The 27,685-nt window shown below is 40.1% G+C and overlaps 1 protein-coding gene across 1 annotated transcript in view; it reads right to left on the reverse strand.

Moving 5' to 3' along the window:
• CLIP2 (CAP-Gly domain containing linker protein 2) overlaps positions 1 to 27,685 on the reverse strand; it is a 98,100-nt gene that overhangs the window by 60,599 nt on the left and 9,816 nt on the right. The window contains exon 2 of the mRNA XM_070945659.1: positions 7,628 to 7,859. Coding sequence (XP_070801760.1) covers positions 7,628 to 7,745 — 118 coding nt within the window. The 5' untranslated portion in view covers positions 7,746 to 7,859. The remainder of the gene's footprint in view (positions 1 to 7,627; positions 7,860 to 27,685) is intronic.

A 27,685-nucleotide genomic window follows, 5' to 3' on the forward strand; every position in this document is an offset into this window, starting at 1 on the left:
AGGGTTATGGCAGCTTGAATGGCGTTTGTTCACTTTTCTCTTTCCCACTGGTTGCAGAATTTGATACTTAATCTAGTTACAGGCTTGTGCCAAGGCAGCCAGCTGTCAGGAGGAGCAGAAATGCAAGAAGGCTGCCCTGTTTCCATGGTTATCTGGTAAAAGGAGGGGGGCAAACACACATGGAGAGAAGCACAACAAACATTAAGGGTTTTTTCTCTCAAACACTTCCAGACTGGCTCGTGGAAAGCCAAGGGTATGTGAGCCCCCTGAAGACGGAAATCTATTTCATTTATAGGCACTCATTTTGCAAGTAGTAGAGCTTTCCAGATGTCTCTGAATGGCTCAGTGTTGTAATCCCACCACATCTGAGGACACCAAGCTGAGGAAAACCGATGAGAGGTTGGACATCTGATCTCCTGTATCAATGGTAATCATGAGCGTGATGATGATGAAGTCATTTCTCCAGAAAGCATAAAGTAACAGCTGGCTGGCATGTTATATTTTTACTTTCAGAAATAATCCTATGAATTAGGCAAAGTTAGGAGAGAGGAAGAGGGAAGAGAAACTGGCCCAACATAATAGAATAGAATAGAATAGAATAGAATAGAATAGAATAGAATAGAATAGAATAGAATAGAATAGAATAGAATAGAATAGAATAGAATAACAAAGTTGGAAGGGACCTTGGAGGTCTTCTAGTCCAATCCCCTGCCCAGGCAGGAAACCCTACACCACTTCAGACAAATGGTTATCCAACATCTTCTTAAAAATTTCCAGTTTTGGGGCATTCACAACTTTTGGAGGCAAGCTGTTCCACTGATTAATTATTCTAACTGTCAGGAAATTTCTCCTTAGTTCTAAATTGCTTCTCTCCTTGATTCGTTTCCACCCATTGCTTCTTATTCTACCCTCAGGTGCTTTAAAGAATGGTTTGACTCCCTCTTCTTTGTGGCAACCCCTGAGATATTGGAACACTGCTATCATGTCTCCCCTGGTCCTTCTCTTCATTAAACTAGACATACCCAGTTCCTGCAACCGTTCTTCATATGTTTTAGCCTCCAGTCCCCTAATCATCTTTGTTGCTCTTCTCTGCACTCTTTCTAGAGTCTCAACATCTTTTTTACATCGTGGCAACCAAAACTGGATGCAGTATTCCAAGTGTGATGTTACCAAGGCATTATAAAGTGGTGTTAACACTTCACATGATCTTGATTCTATCCCTCTGTTTATGCAGCTCAGAACTGTGTTGGCTTTTTTAGCAGCTGCTGCACAGTGCTGGCTCATATCTAAATGGTTGTCCACTACGACTCCAAGATCCCTCTCACAGTTACTACTATTGAGCAAGGTACTACATATACGGTACCTGTGCATTTTGTTTTTCTTCCCTAAATGTAGAACCTTGTTTTTTTCACTGTTGAATTTCATTTTGTTAGATAGCGCCCAATGTTCAAGTCTGTCAAGATCCTTCTGTAGGGAACATCTTGTAGGGAAGCTAGCTAGAAGCAGCAACTATAAGAGCCCTTGTAAATATGCGGTGAGGGCCACTATATCTGCAGCCAAAATGGGGACACTGGAAAATAGGAAAGACCTATCTACCTCTTTGGGAAAATCTTGACGTTTCTGGAAGATCCAAGGAAAAAAAAGAAGAAAAAATAAATTAAGGGAATAGAATTGAAACTGAAAGTGTTACAATGCAGAAGTAAAGCAATCAGATGAGGGAGGATCAAGTTTACTGCAAAACAGGATGAGAGGTGGACAAGAAAGAGAAAATTCATTAAATATTCTGCGTGTGTGTGTGTGTGTGTGTGTGTGCGCGCGCGCGTTTGTGCAGCATATTAAGTGCCCGGGCTTAGGTAGAATAACTGGTTGATATTCTGGCCAAGAGAAAGCCACAACATCTTGCTGCAGAGTGCATGAGATTTCATCTGTTATTGACTATTGTGATTAATATCTGGAAGCGCTCACAATCTGGTAGGCGTCTGATTTAGTTTTAAATTATTGGTACGTGTCTTAGAGAAAAACGGCCTAAATTCAGTGACTTGTATGTACTAAATAAAGATAAAGGATAATCTTCAAGACCGTCTTCTGCCACCAGTAGCCTCCCACCGGCCAGTCCACTCCCACAGAGAGGGTCTCCTCAGGGTGCCATCGGCCAAATTATGTCGGCTGGCGACACCCAGGGGGAGGGCCTTCTCTGTGGGAGCCCCTGCCCTTTGGAATGAACTGCCCCCAGAAATGTGTAAGATCTCCGATCTCCGTGTATTTCGCTGTGCCCTCAAAACCTTGTTGTTCCGCCAGGCCGGGATATCAATGTACAGATTTTAATTGGTTTTAAATGTGGGATTTTAAATTTGGGGGTTTTATAATTGAGCCAATTATTTAATAATTTTAATTATTTTAAAATTGTGTCTCTTTGTGCTTTTAATCAGGCTGTACACCGCCCTGAGTCCTTCGGGAGAAGGGCGGTATAGAAATAAAATAAAATAAAATAAATAAATAAATAAATAAGATCCCGCCTCATTCCACCCCGAGCATAGATGCCACCAACATGTATTTGTGGGAAGTACATAAAACGGATGCTATGGTTTAGTATTAAACGAGTTTACATGTTCAAAGAAGAGCATTGGGAATTGCAAAATGTCCTTTAAAGGGCTACTTTGCAATAGAACCAGTATATATATTTTTTTCGTGGTGGATTATTTTCTTTAAACACCCCAAAGCCGAGTGGAAATGCATGTGTGCAGTGTGAAGTCTGGCCAGCAGGTACATTATCAGCCTCTGCCTTGCAGCAGGCAGCTTTGTGACAAGGATAACTAGAGGGTTTTTAAGCAGAAGTACATTAATGAGCTAGAGGAAAACAGCAAATACAAAGGAGGGGTGGAGATAAAGGAGGGGATAGTCTATCAACTGAAAACTCAAGCAGTAACCCTGAAGAAGAAAATGCATGCTTGGAAATCTCCCTGCCCATCTATTAAATCCTCTCTGTGGGACCAGACTCCTAGCTTACAGCTGCATTGTTTCTATGGGGAGGGCTTGGCTGTGGAGCAGAACTCTTCAGCCGCAGGTACTACCAACCACAGCATGAGTTGTATTTTATTTTGTGGAGGGTGGGAGGAAGGTCAATGTTGAGTGAGGGTTGTTTTCTCCAGCATGATACCAGCATGCTTACAGGATTACAAACTGCAGAATGTCCCCCACCAATATACTTAAAGATAGCAAGTGGTGTGTGTTTGTGTGGTGCGCGTGAGTGCGCTATCAGGACAGAACAGCCAGTATCTATATCAGGGATGTCCAACTTCAAGAAAACAAGAGATAGATTATTGAACAAATCGATCCAGAGTTCTTACTTGAGGCACAAATGACCAAAGTCAAATTAAGATATTTTGGATATATTATGTGAAAACCTAGCTCTCTTGAGAAGGGTGAAAGGAAAGAAAAAAGGATGTTGAGCAGGAAGGTAGATGGACCCGAATGAAACAGAAATGGGAAATATGAAGCAATAGGCTAGGGAAAATCATCCTGAAAACATTTCTCTATGAGGTTACTAAGACCACCACGCTGATGACATATGGTTACTAATTCAACAAGCCCTAAAGTGCTTTATGTCAGTCTGTGGTTTCTACAGTCAGTTATTTCTGGAATTTTGATCATGTGACCCAGTGGTGGGTTCCTCCCAGTTCGGCCGAGCCAGTAGCGGTGATGATATGACATCACTGAACCGGTTCTCTTTGTTCGGGAGCTGAGCCGGCCCGCCCGCCCCTGCGTTATTCTTACCTTTTATTTGGCCCCACCACCAACCTATTCACTGCCTCCCGAGTCCCAGCTGATCGGCTAGAAGAAAAAAAACTGTTTAAACTCTTGCAGCGGGGCTTCAAAGGGCCACCCTACAGCTGATCAGTGTTAAAAGGCAGTGTAGTGGTAGACCAGTGCACTCCAAAAACAAATGGGTAAACCAGTACAGCTCTGCAAGCAGTTAAAAGCCTGGTAGACTAGTACCTCTGCTAAATCCTAAAGAATTGTCACATGACCAACAAACCACGCCCACAAAATAAGCCACACCCACAGAACCGGTAGTAAAAAAATTTAGAACCCACCCCTGATGTGACCCCATGTGGATGCTGCAACGATCTAAATGTGAAAAACAGTCGTAAGTCGCTTTTTTCAGTGCTGTTGTAACTTTGAATGGTCACTAAATGAAGTGTTGTAAGTTGAGGACTACCTGTACTCTTTGCTACCCATGGAGTCGTGAGTCTTTCTTTCCTAAGAGACCAAGGTAGGGCAGGACTGACAGCTAAACTTGATTCAACCTTATTTACTTTGTTTCTTAGTTAAAATTAATTGTAGCAAATCGTATTTCCTATTCATACTTAAAAATTTCAAGAAATTAAAATCTCAGAAATTACAAGTTGGAAACAAAGCCTGAACATCCCCATAAGCCAAAAAGTTTTGAGAGTCAAATGCAGTCCCAGAGTCTCAGAATGTACACATTATGTAAATCCAACTCATTAATGCTTAGTCAACTAACCAAAGCTTAGTCAACTAACCTGGTTAAAGGCACTATGTTGCAATTCATTACAGTATATGGCTCTGTCTCTGAATCTGTGGCAGATCTCCTTATTGCTAAAACATTTGTTTTAAAATAATGAACATGGACAAATGCGACCAGACCAAAATCTACATGAATCCACGATTCAGGCAATGACTCAGAGTTATGCCAAATAAATATTGCAGGAATCATCCAGAAGAGTCTAATGAGGTCATCCTGGTTACTGCCAGAATTCTCTGCTTGGTGAAACATGCTTTGCTTTCAAGCATCTGGCAAAAGGGGACTAACTCAGCTCTGAAGTCCCACAGAGGGGTTGGAAAGACCTTTTTCCCCTGCAGCCACCCAGCCCGATGCAGCCCATTTTTATATTCAATTGTTCTTTTGCCATCTTCTCTTACATACAACATGTTCCCATTCTGTTCAGTTTTTAGACAGTTATCCTCCTAATGGAAAAGACCTGAAACCTTTACGTAACTTCTCTCCAACATTCAGTTGGGCTGGAAAGAATGAAAAGAGCTACAAAAATACCCAGCACATTGGCTGATGATTCGGGCACTCAAAACAAACTAGACAGAAACCGACAGCTGGCAGGCACCCATTTAGACCAAGGCAAAGTAGCCAATAAAAAAGCAGTATTTTTTTTTAAAACACCAGATACTGTAAAGAGGCACTGTACATTATACTCAATAAAGGAACGAATTGTTCACGAATCAGTTCACACTCTGAGAATCAACAGTTTTCATTGTACTAAATGTCTGCGGGAAGGCAATTGGTTTTTGGGGTTGGGTGAGTGGAAAGAAAGATCTCCTTAATTCAAAAATACTGGCATTTTTTTTTAAAAAAATCCACATTTAGTGAGAAAATATATATATAATTCTCTCCTTTCTCTCCGAAACGGCAACCTATGTGAAATGTGGCTTCAGAACATGCAAATCCCTGTTCACATTGATGCATTGTAAAATACCTGATTTTATAGGGTGGCCCTAATTTCTAGAACCAACAGGAGGACGCCATATTGTCAGGGAACACTCCTCTGCTAGGAAAGATGCAGGGAAGGGCTGCTGAGGGTTCGCAGGGATTCGTGAGAACCTCTAGCTAAGATTCTGTGCAGTTCAGAGAATCCCCAAATCCCACTCCTGGCTGGCCCCGCCCATCTCACCCCTCCCAGGTGTCCCCACACAGCCCGTTTTGGATGCAGGTAAGTGCAGGGCGCGCACGGAGGCTCGGGGAGGGTGAAAAACGGGCCTACTGGAAGTTCCAGAAGGCTGGAAACGGGTGTGTTTCCGGCCTCCAGAGGGCCTCTGGAGCCTGGGGAGGCTGTTTTCACCCTCCCGGAGACTTGAGGAAAGCTTCCGGAGCCTGGGGAGGGCAAAAATGCCCCCCCATGGTGCAGGAGGCTGACTAAGCCATGCCTATCATGGCCACGCCACCCAGCAACCGGGCAGAGAACCCCTTGCTAAAATTTTTGAAGCCCACCCCTGAAAAGATGGGCAGTTAGATGGCCCACCCAGAGATCCTGACGCACTTTATTAAAAATAATTAAAAAAACCTTCCACAAATATGTATAAAGAATCTCACAGAGTGACTCTGTGATAGGAATCTAATCAGCAGGAGATCGTTGTGTGGTATACAATCAGGAGATTAGTATAACTCATCATCTTTAAAGTCCAAGGAAAGTTTAACGAAACTATAGTACTTCTCATAGCATTTTTGAAATCTCTGTGATGAAAAGAAAAAAAAAAGGAGGGGTGTCATACCAGAAGACCAAGGCAGTGCTCATGTGCCCTTCTTCTCAGTGGTTCAACTGTTCCATCAACACAGGAATCAGCTATCTGGTGGGGTATTAAGACTGCTGAGAGCCAGTTTAGTGTAGTGGTTGATGGGACCAAGCTAGAAACCAGGAGATGAGTTCTACTCTACCTTTGGTACAATCAGTGGGATGACCTTTAGGCTTGTTCTTCTCTCTTAATCTTAGGAAGAAGGCAAAGACAACCTGATTCTCAAAATCTTGCCAAGAAAACTCATGCAGGCAGGACTCATGCAGACAGTAGTCTAGTAGTCAAGATTGATTTGAAGGGACCAAAAAATTAAGACTGCTAGAGAAAATGAGATGATCCCACTAAGGAAGTCCGTTTCTCATTCCCTGCCAGTCCATCAAACATCTCCCTGGGGGCAACTGTCTGCACTGCAGACTGTACAGGCAGCTGTTACAGCCATATGCAGTCACAGACAAACCCCCCTCTCCCCTCTGCTCATGGTAAAGCAAATTAGCTACAACAAGGATATACTGTATCTCCCACCCCCTTCTGTCATCCAGAAATTACAATTAGGTAACAACTCCTTGATCAAACAAATCAACCCAGAGTTCTCACTTGAGACACAAATGACCAGGCTCAAATTAAACTACTTCAGACACATTATGTGAAGACCCAGAATGCTGGGAAAGTTGGAAGGAGGGAAAAGGAATAGGACAACCAGCAATGAGATGTATGGATTCAGCCCCCACAATGGATGAATGATGCAAAAGCTGATGGGAGTTAGCAGAGATAGCTAAATTGACTTTGATAAAAGTCTACTTGGAAACCGCTTCTGGACTTTGTGCTTGAGGTGGAAAAAAAAATGAAACTTTGATTTTGGGTTTTACTGATTAGATCTGTTGTTATAGAAATGGCTAGTTTATATTATTTGTTTGTTGCGAAGTTGTGTCCAACCCATCGCGACCCCATGGATAACTTTCCTCCAGGCCTTCCTGTCCTCTACCATCCCCCGGAGACCATTTAAGCTCAAGTTTATACTATTATGTAAAAGTAAAAAGTTGAGGTTCAATGTTATTTCTTATTCTATCGCACCAAAGGGAGTCTCTTCTTTCTTTTTTCCCTTCTTCTCTACACTTTTCTCTTCCCTTTTCCCTCCCCTATTTTTCCTATTATTTGCTTTTGTATTTTATATTATAAACTAATAAAAAGAAAAAAGAGAGAGAGAGAGAGATGGATTGAGAAGCAACAGGTGCATTATTGGAAGACCTGAGAACCAGACTGAGCAATTATCTTTCTGGAGAAAAACGATTTACATGCATCTTACCTTCTTTTGTGGCATTGCTGGTTGTGGAAACAGTTGCTGCTGTCGCACCAGGACGTCCCACCGGACTGGCATGCTTCCCGGTCCTCCCAGGAATTTTAAGTCCGCTTGGCTTCAACATCTTTGCCCAGGTTTGCACCTCAAGGTAGAAGAATCCTTTGGTCCTGTAATTGGTTGCCCAGTGCCACAGGTTTAAGCATCTAAGTGGTACGCCCCTTCATCTACCTTTAGAGACCTGAAGAAATTGACCAACATCCATCAATTACAAAAATATATATTTATATAAGTAAGCTGTTCGCAGCCAAAAAAAAAACAAAAAACAAAAGGAAACCAAAACACTTCATTTATAAACTCTTGCTTGAGACTGGATTGAATTATTTGTCCCAAAATAGAGTAAATTAAATTAAATTAAGACTATATAAAGAATCGGGGATTGTCTTATTTCATAACAACCAGTCATAGGTTAGCTACAGGTTCTGGATGACGCCTCCCTTGATTCTTCAGCCATACAGAAGACAAGTCTTTCTAAGAAATACTTTGTGCATTTCCATTATGCTGTTTTTGTAAGCAGCTATTCCAAAGTACATTAATCTCCAAACGGACCTCACCTATACTATATCTGGAACTTTAAAACTTGGAAGTAGGACACCCTTAATAATAAAATAAAGTCCTAAAAGAGGCAAGCCCTTTTTAAAATTTACTTGCTTTATCGTTTGATCTGGTCTGTCTAGTTTTCTGTACAAACATGTCACTAACTAACTGGGAAGCCCACCAGAAGTTTTTTCTCAAGACAAGTCAGCCTATATTCAAGTATTTGACTCATGGTTTAATTGCTTCCTGTCTCAGCTACTGCAGTCCCTGCCTTTGTGACATGATGAAATACTTGGGTAACTCCAGATTTTTCTTCTGACTAGGGAAGACTTTATTGCTACATTTCCCAAGCTTGTAAAAAAGCCATAATTTCTGGGTTTTTTTCTTGCCCTTTTTCCAGGGTCCTTGGCCATCATTCAATTTCCCTCTATATATAGAAATAAAATTAAAGATTTTTTTAAAAGGAAGACAAAGACTAACAAACTAATATACAGTAACGTATGAAAAAGGAATCAAAGAGAAATTACAACAAAGGGGGGAAAAATAAAAGAAAAATAAGGAAGAAAGAAAAAGGATACAAAGAAATGGCTTCTGATTTCCTTTACAGCAGCATAAGATTAAGATAACCTTTATTGTCATTTTCCTGTAAACACAATCGCACACATGAACATGAAATTTTGATGCACCGTTCCTCAAAAGAAAGAATGCCACCCACCAAACAATGTCACCATCCCAATAATAACAGCAGCATCCAAAAATGCCAAGTTATACAAATATATATACACATACACCCCTACACACACACACACACACACACACACAAACACACACACAGAGCTATTACAGAATCCAGTTCTGCTTCGGATACCACAAAGTTTCCTTCCAGAAGGCAACATTCAAAACAGGTCATGGAGAGGATGTGCAAAGGTCCCTGAGAATACCGTGGACCTTGGTCAAGCAATGCTTATATATGGATAGAAGGAAGTAAACTCCAATAATCAATTTATATATATCAAAATAATCAATTTCGTGGACTAAAGACCATTTTTCACATGTATGACCATTGTAACATCCCTGAGTCATGTGATCAAAATTCAGACTTCACCACTGACTCATCTCTCTTTCCCCCACCCTTTTCTGCTAAGAGACTGGACAATCTGAGTGTGTCACAGCAGGTAAAGAAGCCAAATCAGCATATTGATTTAGTTACTAATGCAATATTTTCTCCAATGACATATGCAGAGCAGGACTACGTCAGGAAGAAGATATGGCCAAGATCTCAACTTGCATAGTATCATCATCGGTTTTTTATTTTTGACTCACGGCATTATGCAAAATCGCACCCTAGTACCCGCCCTATGAAAAGGCTGCAGGGCTGTGCCATGCCTCCCAGAAATAAAAGCTCCTCAGCACGAATCAAAGAGCTCTGTCCTTAAAAAGAAAACAGGCATCTTAAAAAAGCAATTAATAGCAATAGCACTTAAGACTTACTGTGTTTCCCAGAAAATAAGACCGGGTCTTATATTAATTTTTGCTCCAAAAGATGCATTAGGACCTATTTTCTGGTTAGGTCTTATTTTGGGGGAAATATGGTACTAAATGCACTCATCTGGCTGACAATCTTAACTGGGGCTTATTTTGTGGGTAGGGCTTAAATTACCAGCATCTCGAAAAATCATACTAGGACTTATTTTCCGGTTGAGTCTTATTTTCGGGGAAACAGGGTATATACTGCTTTAAAGTGCTTTACAACCCTCTCTAAGCGGTGTACAGAGTCAGCATATTGCCCCCAACAATCTGGGTCCTCATTTTACCCACCTCAGAAGGATGGAAGGCTGAGTCAACCTTGAGCCTGGTGGGATTTGAACTGCCAAATTGCAGGCAGCCGGCAGGCAGCAGAAGTAGCCTACAGTACTGCATTCTAACCACTGTGCCACCGTGGCTCATTAACAAGGAGATATTCCCCCCCCACACACACACAAAATGCATAGATCACCGCCAACAGAAATGTGGGTCTGGCTTGGGGAAACAGAGCAGGAGCTAACAAACAGCCAGTTCCCTTTGCAAAGTTCTGCTTGTTTTTGAGAGGAACACTAAGAGAGCTTCAGTGGTGGGTTCCTCCCGGTTCGGTCGAGCCATTAGCGGTGATGATATGACATCACCGAACCGGTTCTGCCCCCCCCATTATTCTTACCTTTTATTTGGCCCCACCCCAATCTATTGCTGCCTCCTGAGTCCCAGCTGATGGGCTATAAGGAAAAAAACTGTTTAAACTCTTGTCGCGGGGCTTCAAAGGGCCACCCTACAGCTGATCAGTGGTAAAAGGCAGTTTGGTGGTAGACCGATGTCTCCAAAAACAAATGAGTAGACCGAAAACTGCAAAAATAAATGGGTAGACCGGTGCCTGCAAAAATACATGAGTAGACCGGTACAGCTCTGCAAGCAGTTAAAAGCCTGGTAGACCAGTACCTCTGCTAAATCCTAAAGAATTGTCACATGACCATCAAGCCACGCCCACAAAATAAGCCACGCCCATAGAACCGGTAGTAAAAAATTTTAGAACCCACCCCTGGAGAGCTTGCACTCTTACCTAATGTGGGGAGGCACAAATGCACTGGGGTGTTATCACTCAACATCTCAAGAACCTCAAAAGTAATGCCCTCCAGGAACCGCTGTTCCTTTTCCCCAGACGTCCCTGCTCTACAGCAGGCAGACGCTACATGAAATCAGTTGAGGGAATCAACCGACTGCAGATCCATTTGGATGCTTGCAAGAGCAATGGATTTTATTTTTTATTTTTTTGCTCTCTCCTTTTATAAACAGGAAATGGGGATGCAAAAAAAAAAAAGGAATGTCAAAGTAACAGCAACAGAACTTTGGGAACTTAAGCATTTGTATAGACATGTCAAGGGAGAAATTTTTCCTTTCCAATATTTTTTAAAAAAGAATGTTTTAAGCCAGAACAATAAATGCACTGTAAGAAAGAGAGAACATAGTCCATGCTGACGATTTGAAAAATCGGCTGCATTACTGTTACAGATTGCTCAGAACAAATTCAACATCTGCCTCTTTAATAATGACTTCTAGATATTTTCTTTTAAACACGAATAGAGAGCTCCTCCTTTGCCAATGACTCAGTGCTAAATTCAGCAGGTCTAGACAGGCTTAAACATTCCTAAAAATGTTGATTTTTCTGTTGTTTTCCTATTTGTAAACCTTGTGGTATCTTTTGTTTAAAAAAAGAACTAGATGGAAGAACAAAATTAATTCATATTTTAAAGCCACTATCGCTTGTTATAAAAAAACAAACTCCTCTTAAAAATTGCTTTTCTGCAGTCCTGTTGTAGAAAGCAAATAAATAAAACAAACAGACAAGAATGTAAAAAAAATTACACACCCATCATAATTAAGACTTTGGGAAGAGGGCCAAGGACCCATTTAAAAAGAATAGAAAGTTTTCCAAATAACAGAAATAGTATTTACTATATTTTAAATCAGGAACATCCTCCAACATAGACTACAAAGCTCAGAATTTTACATGATTTACTCTGTTTCCCCGAACATAAGACATCCCATGATAATAAGCCCAATCGGGCTTTTGAGTGCATGGCAATATGGCCAAGCTCTTATTTCAGGGTTCAAGAAAATATAAGACAGGGTCTTATTTTCGGGAAAACACGGTAATTGCATCACAACAGTCAAGTTTTACTTCAGATTTGCCTATAAAACTTTCCCATTCTCAAGATTAAAAGCAGACTTCCATAAATCAGCTTCCCAAATGTTTGAGATGATTCAGAAGAGCTACTTAATGGGCAAATTCTCTCCACACAAACATCATAAAGAGTTATTGACTGCTACTTTTTTCTTCCTATTTCTTCCACTACTTTTCTTTAGCATAAAAATATGTTAAGAAAGAAATAACTGCACAGTTTTTTAATTCATAGTGCAAAAATCAATTGCACTATTTAGTTGACCAATCGGAGGAGTCCTCTCCTTTTTTTGGAAAGTATGGGTTGAAAAGTTGATAATTACCCTTAATTAATAAGAGATGATATCATAATCCCAAAAGTATATAATATACTAAAAATAACTGAAGGGCAACATAATTTACCAAAAAGTGAATTATCCTATATCAGGGATGGCGAACCTTTTTGCTCTCACATGCCAAAAGCGGGGGTAGTGCAGGGGAGTCATGCACGTGCATGCCCACACCCATAATTCAATGCGCCCTGCCCCCTTGCGCATGCGCACGCAACCACCCGCACTCCACCCGCTTTTGCCACGATGGCACAGTGGGCCCGGTAGGCCTGTTTTTCGCCCTCCCCAGGCTCCAGAGGCTTTCTAGGAGCCTGGGGAGGGTGAAAACGGCCTTCCTCATCCCCCCGGAGGCCCTCCGGAGGCCGGAAATGGCCCTTTGCCGTCCCACCGGAAGTCGGCAAATGGGCCATTTCCGCTCTCCGGAGGGTCTCCGGGGGTGGGTGGGAAAGGTCGTTTTCACCCTCCCCAGGCTTCTAGAAAGCCTCTGGAGCCTGGGGAGAGCAAAAAATGGGCCTCCCCACCCCCAGAGGCCCTCCGGAGGCCAGAAACCGCCTGATTCCCGACTTCTGGTAGGCCAAAAAATCAGCTGGCCGGTGCGCACATGCACTAGGGCAACGCTCGCGTGCCCACCAATATGGCTTTGCATGCCACCTGTGGCACACGTGCCATAGGTTCGCCATCACGGTCCTATATAAACAGCAAAGTATCCTATGAGGGGTTCTTGGTATTCTCTGAGCTTGCCTGTTTTCTTGCAGACATTTCATTACCCTAACTAAGTAACATCATCAGTGCACCCAGGACCCCTCATTTCAACCTTGAGCTACAAATATTCTCCTTTATTGGTAGAGAATCCTACATTGCAAAATCAGTTGTTCTGGGTTCTACAGAGGAATTGTTTGGGTTCTGTCATCTGCACCTCCATAACTGTCTGGTTTGGCTCTGCAACCCAACAAGACAGACACAGACTTCAATGGATAATTAGAACTGCAGAAAAAACAATTGCTACCAACCTGCCTTCCATTGAGGACCTGTATACTGCACGAGTCAAACAGAGGGCTGTGAAAATATCTACAGACACCTTACATCTTGGACATAAATTGTTTCAACTTCTACCCTCAAAGCAACGCTATAGAGCACTGCACACCAGAACAACAAGACACAAGAACAGTTTTTCCCTGAATGCCATCACTCTGCTAAACAACTAATTTCCACAACACTGTCAAATTAACTACTAAGACTGTATTACTATTCTTCTTGTCATCCCTACTAATACCTATCTCTTCCCACTTATGGCTATATCCATGTTGCTTGTATCTTTATAACATATATTGTTTTTATTGTTTCCTAGTATGATTTGATTGCTTATTAGTATCCTATGACTATCATTAAGTGTTGTACCTTATGATTCTTGACGAATATATTTTATTTTTTCTTTATGTACACCGAGAGCATATGCACCAAAGACAAATTCCTTGTGTGTCCAATCACACTTGGCCAATAAAGAGTTCTGTTCTATTCTATTCTGTTCTGTTCTGTTCTGTTCTTGTTCTGTTCTGTTCTGTATTAAATAAGCTATATATAACTTAGAAGATTGGTTAGTTCAGCAAAGAATAAATAAATACAGATAGTCCTCATTTAAACTACCTTAACTGGGATAGGAATTTCTATCACTAAGTGAAGCAGTCATTAGATAAAACATTTTGTGACCTCACCCCTTTGTGAGGGGAGTTCCAGTAGTGCCAGGTGCGGTTGTTAGGTGAGGAACTCATGCTTCTCTTCCTCTTCCACAGCTTCAACAGTTGGTGGTATTCTCGGTTATGGCCTCCTGGCTTTTTTCAATAAATATAATTTATCAGAAGTTCTTGCATTTCTTATGAGTTTGACTGTGTAGTTCAGTTCTGACAGTAGTACAAAACTAAGCAGGTGTGTTTTGGCACTTGAGAGACCTTTGATTTTATCATGTCAGATAGACATTTTCTCGATCACCTTCTGAATCCATTTTATATAATGGATTAGCCAGTCCCAAAATCAGAAGAAAATCTTCTCTTATTCCTCCTGATCAAGGAAAGACTGCCAAGAGAAGCTGCAGTGCGACATCATCAGGAACAATTCACTGCTGGGAAGGTTTCCAGAGGTTACTTAAGAAAAAAAAAGTTGGGAAACTTTTCTTCCAAGAAAACCATTGTAGGCTAACAATGCACAGCTTCTAGTATCTTTCAGAAATAGTATCTAGTATCCTACTCTTGTTGCAGACACAACTGGGTTAATTCAGAGTGTTGATCCATCCTATGTTCATTTAATTTAGGTTCAATTGTTAAATTGCTGTTTATGGCTTAGCATTAGAAAATTTAGTCAAATGTGTGGATTTTTTAAACAATTCTCTAATGACAAAAGTGGGGCTTTAAGTCATTGTGGCCCTTGGTCAATCTTGTTGGGACTTGGAAATTGAGAATCAACAGTGAATGGGAAAACACAAGAGAAATTTCAGGTTGTGGGATACCCACTGCAATAGATCAGGGGTCGCCAACCTTTTGGACCTCAGGGACCACTAAATTCATAATTTTAAATCCCGCGGATCACTAATATGATTTTTTTAAAAAAAATTGTATTTAGTGCAATATAAAAAATGCAAATAATTTTTCTGCGGACCACCAAAATTTTCTCATGGACCACCAGTGGTCCAGAGACCACCAGTTGGTGACCATTGCAATAGATAATATAAAACCATTTCTGTTTCATTGCTAGGAAAACTGCATGATGTACCCCAGAAGAGAAGTTCAACAGAAGAGCATCTTGTTCTTTGATGAAAAACCTAGCTTTAATTTCTTGAAACAAGATACTGAACTAAGAGGGAACAGTTTGCTTAAGGCCTCCAAGAAACCAAATGGGAGATTTGAATCCATAAGGACGTTTGTGCATTTACTCATCAGAGATACCCTGACTTAATACAAGGATATTCCAGTTCTAACTATCACAACTAAGATGATAAGAATATTGCTAGATCACATGTAGCACAAGTTTCATGTAGCTCACAATTTTAACTCCCACAGAGAGCAATCAGCTGATTCTGCCATCCTACAAGTTTTCTTCTTAGAATTTGCCAACAAATGAACAATTTCCTACACAGATTCCATGCCTTCAAAGAAATTCCATGAATCCTCAGCATAAACTTATCAGTTTTGTTATGAGTTTGCACAGCATTCTTAACTTTGTCACTGCATAAATCAGTGTCCTAGATTCATAAAATAAATGGAATCTTAAAACTAATCAGTTGGACCAGACCACAAAAAATTAAAACAAGGTTAAAACAAGCCAAACCTAGAATGTTGTGCAAAGGCATGTATTAGATTTTAATTAATCTGGTTAAGCATTTGGTATGAACAATCCTTTGTGTATGTACCATGGGGGTTCAGTGGAAAATCTACAGTAGCATAACTAGGAACTCAGAAATAATGTTGGTGCCCTCTCTTATTATTCAACTTCACTAATATCATATTACTATTTTTAATTGCATACTAGTCAATTCATGCCATGCCTGCATAGTGCTTAATTAATTAATGATAATAACTTTGCATACATGGAGAAAATATTCATCATTTCCCCTCACCCTATCAATTGAACATGTACTAATGTTTTTTAAAAAAAATCTGTATACAAATATTATATGTTAGCAGTATTCCAAACTTTAATTTCTGACAAATGAGCATATCCAAAGCAGCTAATAAACAACAAATTAGTAATTCATAAATCACTTATACAAGGTATGTGTGGCTCAGTGGCTAAGATGCTGAGCTTGTCGATCAAAAGGTCGGCAGTTCAGCGGTTCGAATCCCTAGTGCCATGTAACGGGGTGAGCTCCTGTTACTTGTCTCAGCTTCTGCCAACCTAGCAGTTCAAAAGCACGTAAAAAATGCAAGTAGAAAAAATAGGGGCCATCTTTGGTGGGAAGGTAACAGTGTTTCCAGGCGCCTTTGGTATTTAGTCATGCCAGCCACATGACAATGGAGATGTCTTCGGACAGCGCTATCTCTTCGGCTTTGAAACAGAGATGAACACCACCCCCTAGAGTCGGGAATGACTAGTACATATGTCCAAGGGGAACCTTTACCTTTACCTTTTAATCACTTATAGTATTCTAAAAAGATACAAAAACTGCAAGTTCTCTTGGTTTTCCTTCCATCCTTTTGTCCATGCTTTGTTCAATCCTGAAATATATGTGCCACTCGGACATCCCACAGCCAACTCGCCGCAGCCAATTCACCACAGGACAACTCACTGAGAGGCAATTCAACAATTCAATTTAATTATTTAAAATAATTAAAATCTTTGTTTTAATTTTTGTCATTCACATTTCATTTTGTCCCTCCTTTAGCATCTTTTCTTTAATGATTCTATTTCACCATTTCTTCAATGTTAGTATAATGCTTGTCCCGTGGCAATTTGGATATGGTGAGTGGTCTCATGGCAAATTGGCCACAGCAAGCTGGCTGTGGAAGGTTAGCTGTGGTGAGTTGGTTGTGGTGAGTTGTTCTAGGCCCTGTGCCACTACTATCACACTCAAAGCTCAGATTGCTCCCTCAGAGGGAATTTTTGTATAGGGAAAAATATACCATTAGACAAATTGTAGGTAAGTTTAACTGCAGTGACAAATATTACAGCTTGCTGATAGCTGCCTACTTCTACAATTCTGTACCCAAGTTACTGCCTGAGGAATTCTAGGAGTTGGAACTCCACACCTCTTAAAATGGTCAAGGTTGACAGACCAGGAGGTGGTATTCAGCAAGTTCTGACCAGTTCTGGAGAACCGGTAGCGGAAATTTTGAGTAGTTGGGAGAACCGGTAAATACCACCTCTGACTGGCCCCACCCCCATCTATTCTTTGCCTCCCAAGTCCCAGCTGATCAGGAGGAAATGGGGATTTTGCAGTAACCTTTCCCTGGAGTGGGGAGGGAATGGAGATTTTATAGTATCCTTCTCCTGCCATGTCCACCAAGCCACGCCCACAGAACCGGTAGTAAAAAATTTTGAATCCCACCACTGCTGCAGACCATTCCATTGTGCCAAATAGCTAAAGTGATTTTCTTTATTCAGGAGGGTCCCTTTTAAAAAGAGCAGCCTCAGTATTTAATTGTCAAGGCTTTATTTACATGATGCCTTGACAGTTTTCAAGTGTTCATATTTTATTTTCTAATTCTGTATTAATTTTATATTGATAAATTTTATTTTGACTGAACATAAATTACCAGCAGGAGCAAATTTATTATTGGAGAAAAACCAGACAGAAAATGACAACTCAGGAAGGGACAAACATCAACAAAACAGATTGTAAATCTGCTGCAAATCACATTCTGCTTGGTTGTCCACTCTTCCTGTGGAGACTAAAATACCTCACATTACAACTATTGCTATTTTCCAAAATGCAAATTGATTTCCCACCAGAGAGAAGGCAACTTCTTGATAATTAAAGCATGTACTGGTATGCCCCTCCATCCCTGAGCCCAACAGTCTTGATCTCCAACTTGGCCTTCTGGAGAAGGTGAGAGACAGATCTTCCAGTCACCATTCAAACTTAAAGCCCTCTCTAAGACTTCTGATGTTTGGAGGAAGAAAGAGGTAAGCTGTGGCATGCTTCAATAAAATAAGGTAGGTAAATATTTATTTATCAAATTGTTGGGTTGCCAACTCCATATAGACTCATGGAAAATTGATATTTATTTCTGTTTTGGTGCCCTCAAGTTGGCCTTGACATCTGATGACTGCATAGACAAGTCCACGGTGCTTTCTTTGCAACATTTGTCAGAAGCTGGCAAAGGGTTCCTCTCTGCTTACCCATGAAGCAGTAGTCATGAATCCAGGAGGATACCTAAGTCAACAGATCTATTTCTTTAGTGGCTCCTCCTCAAAAGACAACATTGGAGTTGGCCAAAAATTTGTTAAAGATGACAATGAAGTTTCCAATCTCCATAGATAGAACCATCTGGGACAGGGGTCACCAACCTTTTGGACCTCAGGGACCACTAAATTCATAATTTGAAATCCTGTGGACCACTAATATGATCTGCCTAATGACCCTCTGGGTGGGTGTGGCTAGGTGGTCATGTGATTGGGTGGGCGTGGCCAACTCCTTGCCTCCCCGCCCAGGCTCCTTAGGGCCCCAACAGGAAGCAGTTGTTGGAGCTAAGCAGCCACGACGAGAAAGAGTTGGCAAAACAGCTGGCTCAGTTCAAATTGGATCTGACCGAAAAGGAGGCTTAGTAGAAGCACCTCATTGAGGACTAGGAGCATAGGCTTTCCAAGCAGAGAGAAGACCTGCAGGAGTACAAGGCCACGTACTGGTGCCTGGAGGCTCAGCGGGCTGAGATGGTCAGCCAGTTTCAGGCCATGATACATTCCCATCCGTCCTAGGGGCCATAGTTTGAGGACCCCTGATTTAGTGCAATATTAAAAATGCAAATAATTTTTCTGCGGACCACCAAAATTTTCTCACGGACCACCAGTGGTCCACGGACCACCAGTTGGTGACCGCTGATCTGGGAGACATGCCAGCCTATGGGCATAGCTGATGCTTGAAACAAGACATCTAGAAAACTAAATCATTGTCCCAGGCATTTCAAGACTTCCTCTCCCTAAAGGCACCATTTACCTGCCAAGACAAGTGACCCATTTTCTTGCAATCACTTTTATACAATGGACACTTTTGCAAATCTTAGGGAAGTGGACACAGAAGAAAAAAAAATCAAATCACCACACTCTCTCTATATATATATATAGTATTTCTTCACCCATCTGGAGTCAAGACTGCTGGGTTCATCTTCTACTGTTTGATTTTCTCAAATTGGTGCATTGAGTAGAAAATAGAGTCAGAATATATACGCATGTGTGTGTGTATGTATATGAGTATGTCTTCCATTTCACCAAAATAGTGGAAGATCATTAGATCTAAGATCCAAAATAGGAATATTGGATGGAAACAGGATGGAACAAACACTGGAGCAGAGGTGGGTTTCAGCAAGTTCTGACCAGTTCTGGAGAACCAGTAGCAGAAATTTTGAGTAGTTCGGAGAATCGGTAAATACCACTTCTGACTGGCCTGGCCCCTATCTATTCTCTGCCTCCCGAGTCTCAGCTGATTGGGAGGAAATGGGGATTTTGCAGTAACCTTCTCCTGCAGTGGGGAGGGAATGGAGATTTTACAGTATCCTTCCCTTGCCACCCCCACCAAGCCATGCCATGCCCACCAAGCCACACCCACAGGATTGGTAGTAAAAAAATTTGAAACACACCACTGCACTGGAAGTTTTTAAAAAGAGATTGGACAACCGTTTGTCTGAAATGGTATAGGGCAGTGATGGCTAACCTTTTTGCCATCGTGTGCCAAAAGCTGGAGGAGTGTGGGGTGGTCGCGCACGTGTGTGCCCATACCCATAATTCTATGCACCCTGCCCCCCGCATTAATGTGTGCGCGACCCCCCATGCTCCCCCTGCTTTTGGCATGTGATGGCCTGGTGGGCCTGGTAGGTCTGTTTTTTGCCCTCCCCAGGCTCCAGAGGCTTTCTAGGAGCCTGGGGAGGGCAAAAACAGCCTTCCCCACCTCCCCGGAGGCCCTCCAGAGGCCGGAAACAGTCCATTTGCCGACTTCCGTTGGGCCCAGAAGGGCCAAAAATCAGCTGGCCAGCACATGCATGAGTGCTGGAGCTGAGCTAGGACAACGCTCGTGTGCCCACCAATATGGTTCCACGTGCCACCTGTGGCACGTGTGCCATAGGTTCGCCATCACGGGTATAGGGTTTCCTGCCTGAGCAGGGGATTGGAATAGAAGACCTCCAAGGTCTCTTCCAACACTGTTGTTATTGTTAATATCCAATGTGGACTCTCATTTGGGCAATCTCCAGAAGACAATGGAAGACAGGGGGAGCCAGGTGTGCTATGGTCTCTGAGGTCGTGAAGAGTATAACTCTTGGAGCGTAACTCCAAGTGGTACAGAGTTACTACAACCTAGTTCCTATCACAGTTGGACATTACTTAGCAACTGAACAACAAGAATGTGGATTCCTCCTGGCACCTTCAAGTATCTATCTCAGACTCTGCTAGCAAACTGTTTAATAATGATAGCATGATACAGCAAGTTTTGTAGAGAAAAGAAAGAGTAAGTGTGTTAAGCATTCAATAGACTCAACATATCTACTTTAAAAAAAAGGACTGGAAATTTTGCTCCCACTCATTTCAGTGATGCTAAGATATTGTCAAATTACTTCCTGAAGTTTTCAGCTTTTTTCAGGGGGCGGCGGAGGAATCAATCTTCTCACTGCAAAAAGAAATAAATTCTAATCTGAAAGTCTTTGATTTGACATTTTGCAAAAGATGCCTGATCTTGAACACTGTATTCCTTTAGGGAAGTGACATAAGAAAAAGGCTAAATTACAGGTGATGAGTAAATCTATTTCTGTGACTGAAATCCGAGAAAAACTCTGCAATGAAAAGAAATATTACCAGAGTTGTTGGAAAAATTGTCTTGCTAAATATAAGGTGCCTACAAACTGGGCCAAGAATTTCATAGCGGCAAGAAGCAGAACGGAATGAAAGCTTTCCTTTGCTTTACAATTAATTTTAATTGTTACAATTAATTTCTAAGTTTGACTTTTGTATCCTGTTTTTGTATTTTAATATTTTATTATACACCATCTGGAATCCCTCTCTAAGGTAGATGGGCAGTCCAAAAGTGGAAAAATAAAATAAATGGAATCTTGTAAGTACTGTACACAGCATCCAACTTATTGCAATGCATAGATAAAACAAATTGGACAGATGATGAGTATGTCCAGACAGTGTTATTAGATACAATGTTATTATCCTTCTCTATTCAATATTTATTCATAATTAACTAATATGTTTAGCTCTTATTAACTTTAGCTTTTGGCCATAAAAAGATTTTAGAAAATGGAAGAGACATCCTTGCATTGAAGTAAAATATAATGGTCAATAAAAAATAGTAAAAGTAGCAGCAGCTAACAAAAATGTGCCTTTTCTACAAAGTTTGCCTTTTTTCTATTAGGAAGCTAAAAATTGGGCAAATGTGAGCAACAGATTCATTTTATGAATCAATTTGTTATCTAGCAAATTGCTCTGCATAACACCAAGTAGTATAGAACCTAATTCCTACTACAGTTTCATTTATGTTTTAAATCTCACTTAAAACCTAACATATTTTATTTATTTATTTAGCAAATGGCATCTACAGAAGTCCTGCAATCACTAATATATAAATTTAGTTTAAAGCATCAGCAAATTTGTATATGTACATATATGTACATACACACACACTCACATACACAGAGAGAGAGATACATAATTATTTTGTGGACATATTTATTAAGATAATATATTAAATATCTTCTAATACATTTAATATATTTAATATGAAGCATGTCAAAAGTCCCAAGAATCACAAGGTCCTTAAATTTGGAAGCTATCTTCCTTATTTGGGTACTGGGTTCTATTCCCTCAACAGAAGGAGGGAGAAGGGTGATTAAGAAATATACAATATAAACAAATAAATGTTCTCTACCACAGGCTGGTAATAGCAGTTGCCAAAATCAGGCAGCTATAAGTTGAGAGAGAAATTTAAACTGCTCAGTTTTGTCTTGAGTATTGCCAACATGGCCAACTAAACCTGCCAAATAACCACTGATCTCCAATGAAAGGGAATATTTTTCCCAGAAGGTGCTTTTCCAAAAGCTTGGTGAAACCTGAAATCAGATATGCTGCAGATGGACAACATAATCACTAGCCCTACCATCGGGAAGACTGATAGAGTCACCTCTACAACAGATTTCTCCCGCCCCTTCCCCCCTGTTTAATTCTTTATTGCAGTGTTTCTCAATCATTGCTCTTCCGGGTTCCGGCATGCACATGCCCAGTTCCTGCAAACATTCATCATACATTTTAGCCTTCAGTCCCCTAATCATCTTGGTTGCTCTTCTCTACACTCTTTCTAGAATCTCCACATCTTTTTTATAGTGCGGTGACCAAAACTGGATGCAGTACTCTAGGCGTGGTCTTACTAAGGCTTTATAGAGTGGTAATAGTACCATTTATTTCACTGCAATAACTCACTGTAGGACAACTTGCCACAGCCATCTCACCACAGGACAACTCGCTACGGGACAAGAGTTACACTAATATTAAAGAAATGGTATAATAGAATCATTAAAGAAAGGATGCAAAAGGAGAGACAGCAAATGTGAACAGCAAAAAATAAAATATTGTTGCAAAAAGTTGTTAAATTGTCTCACAATAAGTTGTCTTGCAGTGAGTTGGCTGAGGCAAGTTGTCGGGTAATCCAAAAATTTCACCTATCACCCACAAGCTGTTCCTCAGAAGTTGCATTCTTTACTAGCAGGATGTAAGAAAAACTTCACTGGATAAGATCCAAAATACATTTAGTTCTATATCCTGCTTCTCAGGGATCCCAACAGAAAGCTTATAAGCAAAGCATGAAAAAAATAACACCCATGATAATTCTGTTGCTTCTGTACAGTACTAATCCCTCTACTGCCAAATTACAAGCAAACCTTTGAGTAACCAACACAATGCTTTTCACACACACCATCTCAGTAAACCTGGAGGAACTCTGAAATTTGTAGAAAGTGATTAGAAGCCCAAAGGGAAGACTATCGCTTTCACTTGAAGTGGTCTGATCCCAATAAGGATTTGGCAGCAAGTCAAAAACTAAGGAATACTGATTGTTGAGATACAACTAGAAACAAGATGGGAAGAGAGAAATGAAACGTAGTAGCTAGAATTCTGCATAGTAACACTTCACTGTGCATGTCACTGGTTTCATTGGTTTACATTTATTGTATAGCAGCCAGTGGTGAGTTGCTCCCAGTTCGGTCCGGTTCTATAGGACCAGTAGTAAAACCGGCTCCACCCACCCACCACAACATCATCATGGGTGATCTGCACATGTGCAGAAGCGCGCGTGCTCCCGCTGCGAACCGGTAGTAAAGGTAAGTGGAACCCACCCCTCATAGCAGCTAAATCTTCTAAAACCTAATCCTTAAATGGTCAGGATAGCACGTCCTGAATATAAAGATGAAGATTCAACAGGCTACAAAAATCCTAAAGTTTGTAAATGTACAAAAATGAAATTAGCAGTTCTGAGTAGTAGGGAGAAGATACTCTAAAGGAGTAATACCACTTTACAATGTCTTGGAAAGACCACAATTAGAATATTGCATCCAGTTTTGGATGCCACGACATAAAACAATGTTGAGAATCTAGAAAGAGTACAGAGAAAAGCAACAAAGATGATTAGGGAAACTGGAAGCTAAAACATATGAAGAATGTTTGCACGAATTAAGTATGTCTAATTTAATTAAAAGAAAGACTAGGGGTGACATGATAACAGGGTTCCAATATATGAGAAGCTACCACAAAGAAGAGGGAGTCAATCTATTATCCAAAGCACCTGAAGGCAGGACAAGAAGCAATGGATGGAAACTAATCAAGGAGAGAAGCAACTTAGAACTAAGGAGAAATTTCTTGACAGAATAATTAATCAGTGGAACAACTTGCCTCCAGAAGTTGTGGGTGCTCCAATACTGGAGATTTTTAAGAGCCTTGGTAGTACAGTGGTCTAAAGCACCCTGTTATTAACACAGCTGCTTGCAATTACTGCAGGTTCGAATCTTACCAGGCTCAAGGTTGACTCAGCCTCCCATCCTTTCTAAGGTAGGTAAATTAGGACCCAGTTTGTGGGGGCAATAAGCTGACTTTGTATAAATATACAAAAGTATGAAGGCTATTGCTTAACGCATTGTAAGCCGCCCTGAGTCTCCGGAGAAGGGCGGCATATAAATCAAATTAAAAAAACAAAAAAGAAGACGACATTGGACTACCATTTGCCTGAATAGTATAAGGATTCCTGCTTGAGCAGGGAGTTGGACTACAAGACTTCCAAAAACCCTTCAAACAATTTTATTCTGAGTACCTTGGAAAGGGCTTGCTGGCTGCTCCAAATTACAATTTCATTGTCCAGTTCACAGAAAACACTAATTCATAAAATGGTGAGCTTGTTTTGGGCATAGCATCAAGCGCAAATAGTATTTCAGACTATGCTTTAAATTTAAGATTACAGCTAAAGCTTTATCTATGTCCTTATGAAAATTCTGGGTTTTTAAATAAGCTGTAGTTACAGTCCATTAATCACACTAGTAATAAAATCCTTCTGTCATGAATACCCACATACTATATGGAAAGAGAATCTTCTACTAGTATATTTGTTCAACATCTGGAGAAGCTATAACTATGACAGGCGAAAGGTTTTATCTGTAATGCCTTGAATTTTTATGACAATTTTTTTTCTAGGTTTTCCTGTCATTCTATGAACTTCTGAGCCAATACAGTACTCAGGGATCATGATGGAATTTCTACTAGAATTTTCTCTTGAGCAGAGTCAAAAATGATTCAGCATGAATCATCAATTAAACAATGAATAAACAGCACCACATTATTCATCTGATTTATCTGATATTTATCTTTGTTTAGAATCATGCTTTTCATCAGCAACAACCAATGGAACTTAGTACCAAAACTATATTGTTGCTAAAATACATAACGGTTTGATTGGAGGAACAATCAACCAGAAATTTGAATCCAAGTAAACAACTACCGGTACTTGAAATTATAGTCTTAAATTTTGCAGAAGTGAAAACCAAAATTATGGGACTTTTCTCTATAGTTAAAATGCTATCTACCATTATACCATGTTGGAAAGGTAAAACAATGAACAGGACACTTACGCATTAGAGTTTTCTCTATCACAGTTTTGGTTTACTATTCATAAATTATTATTTTAAAAAATACTATTTAAAGATAAGAATGCAATTTTGAATCATATACAATATCAAGTATTTGGCATTCATCAATATATGAAAAATGGACTTATAGAGCAATGGATACAGCGAAAAAGTTAATTCTGCTAAAATGAAAGTACCATATCACTGGATTTACAATCTTGGGTTGATGTTCACTCTCAATTTATTGAAAAATGGAGCTAAATAATATTTACTATGACTGTACTTCCTTCTTTCTCTTTTTTGTTTCCTGTTTTTTTTCCCCTTTTTACATATTAAAGAACTAAAAAAGAAGAGAGTAGAACAGTAAATGCATGGAGGGGAAGCTGTAAATGTTTGTATAGTACAATCATATCTGTACCTATTCAAAATTAAGTAACACAGAGTTCAATAAGATTTACTTTGTTTTCTCTCTTTGATTATGCTGGTTGGGAGCTGAAACCCAACAAAAAAAATCTACAATATTGGTCCAAAGATAAATTTTTAAAGATTATTTGGAACATTTCTGATTTTCCTTTCATCTCCAAGAACGCCTAGTACAATATGTATGTGGGTGGGTGGGTGTATATATACATTCACATATATAATTTACATATACATGTTTTTCACAAATACAATAATATTGAGAAGCACCACTATGCTAGAATAGTAGATTTAAACTGAGTAATTATTTAAAATCTTCAACTCAGCAAAGAAAAGTCAGGACTGGTAATTGTAAATGTTCTAAATGTTCTAAATAGACACAAAGAAGTTCTGAAAATCATAATTTTGGGATAGTTTTAAAGATGCAAGAGAAGGAGATACTTCTTCATATATAAATTTCTTGAGAATTAGCTATGTATGAATGTATGTAATGCAATAAGAGCCAAATTGGTGTGGTGTTTAAGGCATCAGGTTAGAAACTTTCTAGTCCCGCCTTAGCCATGAAGCCAACTGAGTGACCTTGTGCTACTCATTCTCTCTAGGTAGAAAACAATGGCAAACCACTTTTGAAAAACTTTGTGAAGAAAACTGCAGAGACCTGTCCAGCAGGTCTCTGAATCCACCAGGATTCAACCTAACATAGATTTTGGAGTTCTATTGTGTTTTGAAATCATGTTTTTAATTGTAAACCATTTTGGAATTTATTTAGCGAAAATGAAAAACGGTATATAATATATTCCACCCCATTTTTAGATATACTTTCAAATTAAATAATATATCACAATTATTATCCCATGTACTCATCTTCAGGGTCAGTGATTTTATTTATTTATATCCCTCTAGTATTATTTTTATAAATAACTTGAGATAAAGACACACACACACACACACACACACACACATGATACTCCAGAGCAGTGGTGGGTTTCAAATTTTTTTACTACCGGTTCTGTGGGTGTGGCTTGGTGGGCGTGGCATGGTTGGTGGGCATGGCAGGGGAAGGATACTGTAAAATCTCCATTCCCTCCCCAATCCAGGGGAAGGTTACCGCAAAATCCCCATTTTCTCCCAATCAGCTGGAACTCGGGAGGCAGAGAATAGATGGGGGCGAGGCCAGTCAGAGGTGGTATTTACCGGTTCGCCGAACTACTCAAAATTTCCACTACCGGTTCTCCAGAACTGGTCCGAACCTGCTGAAACCCACCTCTGCTCCAGAGGCCTAGTGTGCCATGAAAAATAGCATGGCATGTCACTGTGATATGTTCATCATTAGCGTTCTAGGTGTATGCAACTTCTAGAAGAATGAGCAAGGTTGGATCTGGCCCGTTTGTGGACAGCAGACACCCGAGAGGAATTCAACATAACCCAACCCAACACCTTGGATTAAAAAAAAAAAGGAAATCAACTTTAAACATAAATGGAAATATTCTCATTTGCTATAACTCTTGCTAATCAAATGGTAGGTATGGCTTTGTATAAAGCCTGCCAGACTTCATGATTAGAGAATAAATCCTGTTGTAGCAGAAAATCCTTTCTTAGCATAAAACCGGTTTATTGGAGCAAATGTGACATCTCTGATATTCTTCCCATGATCCTTAGTGCTTGCCACAGATTCATACAGCTCATCATAATGTATAAAGAGATCTTGGAGACATACAAGTCTATACACATACTAAATAGCATAATATTAATTGCATCTGCTCATTAGTATGTTCCATGAACTTTAAAGTGACTTATTTTCCCACCCCCAAAAAAAGACACAGTATAAGATTGCTTTTAGACAGTCCCATTTTTGCCCACCCGGAGTCTCCTGTTTGAGAAGGGGGTTGGACTAGAAGATCTCAAAAGTCCCTTCCAACTCTGTTATTCTGTTCGGTTATAATTGCTTCATAAAGCAACTCAAATATTTGACAAAAGTCAAAACAGGCTGTACTTAATTTGTTCCCTTCATCTTGCCTAACCAGATTTCGATGGGTCTGTGGAACAAAGAAAAACACTGAGTAAATTTAGAATGGGGTTTTGATTGTATCTGTTAAAAACTGGCAGCACACGGTCCTATCATTTTGAAGCTAAAGCAAACAAAGCCTTTTTTTAAAAAAATAACCCTCGAAATAGGGTAACTTTAAAAAGAAAAGGTGGAAAAACATTTCAA

Source organism: Pituophis catenifer, unplaced genomic scaffold, assembly GCF_029215685.1.
Source record: "Pituophis catenifer annectens isolate HBS135680 unplaced genomic scaffold, rPitCat1.0.hap2 SCAF_1, whole genome shotgun sequence".
NCBI classification, from domain to species: domain Eukaryota; kingdom Metazoa; phylum Chordata; class Lepidosauria; order Squamata; family Colubridae; genus Pituophis; species Pituophis catenifer.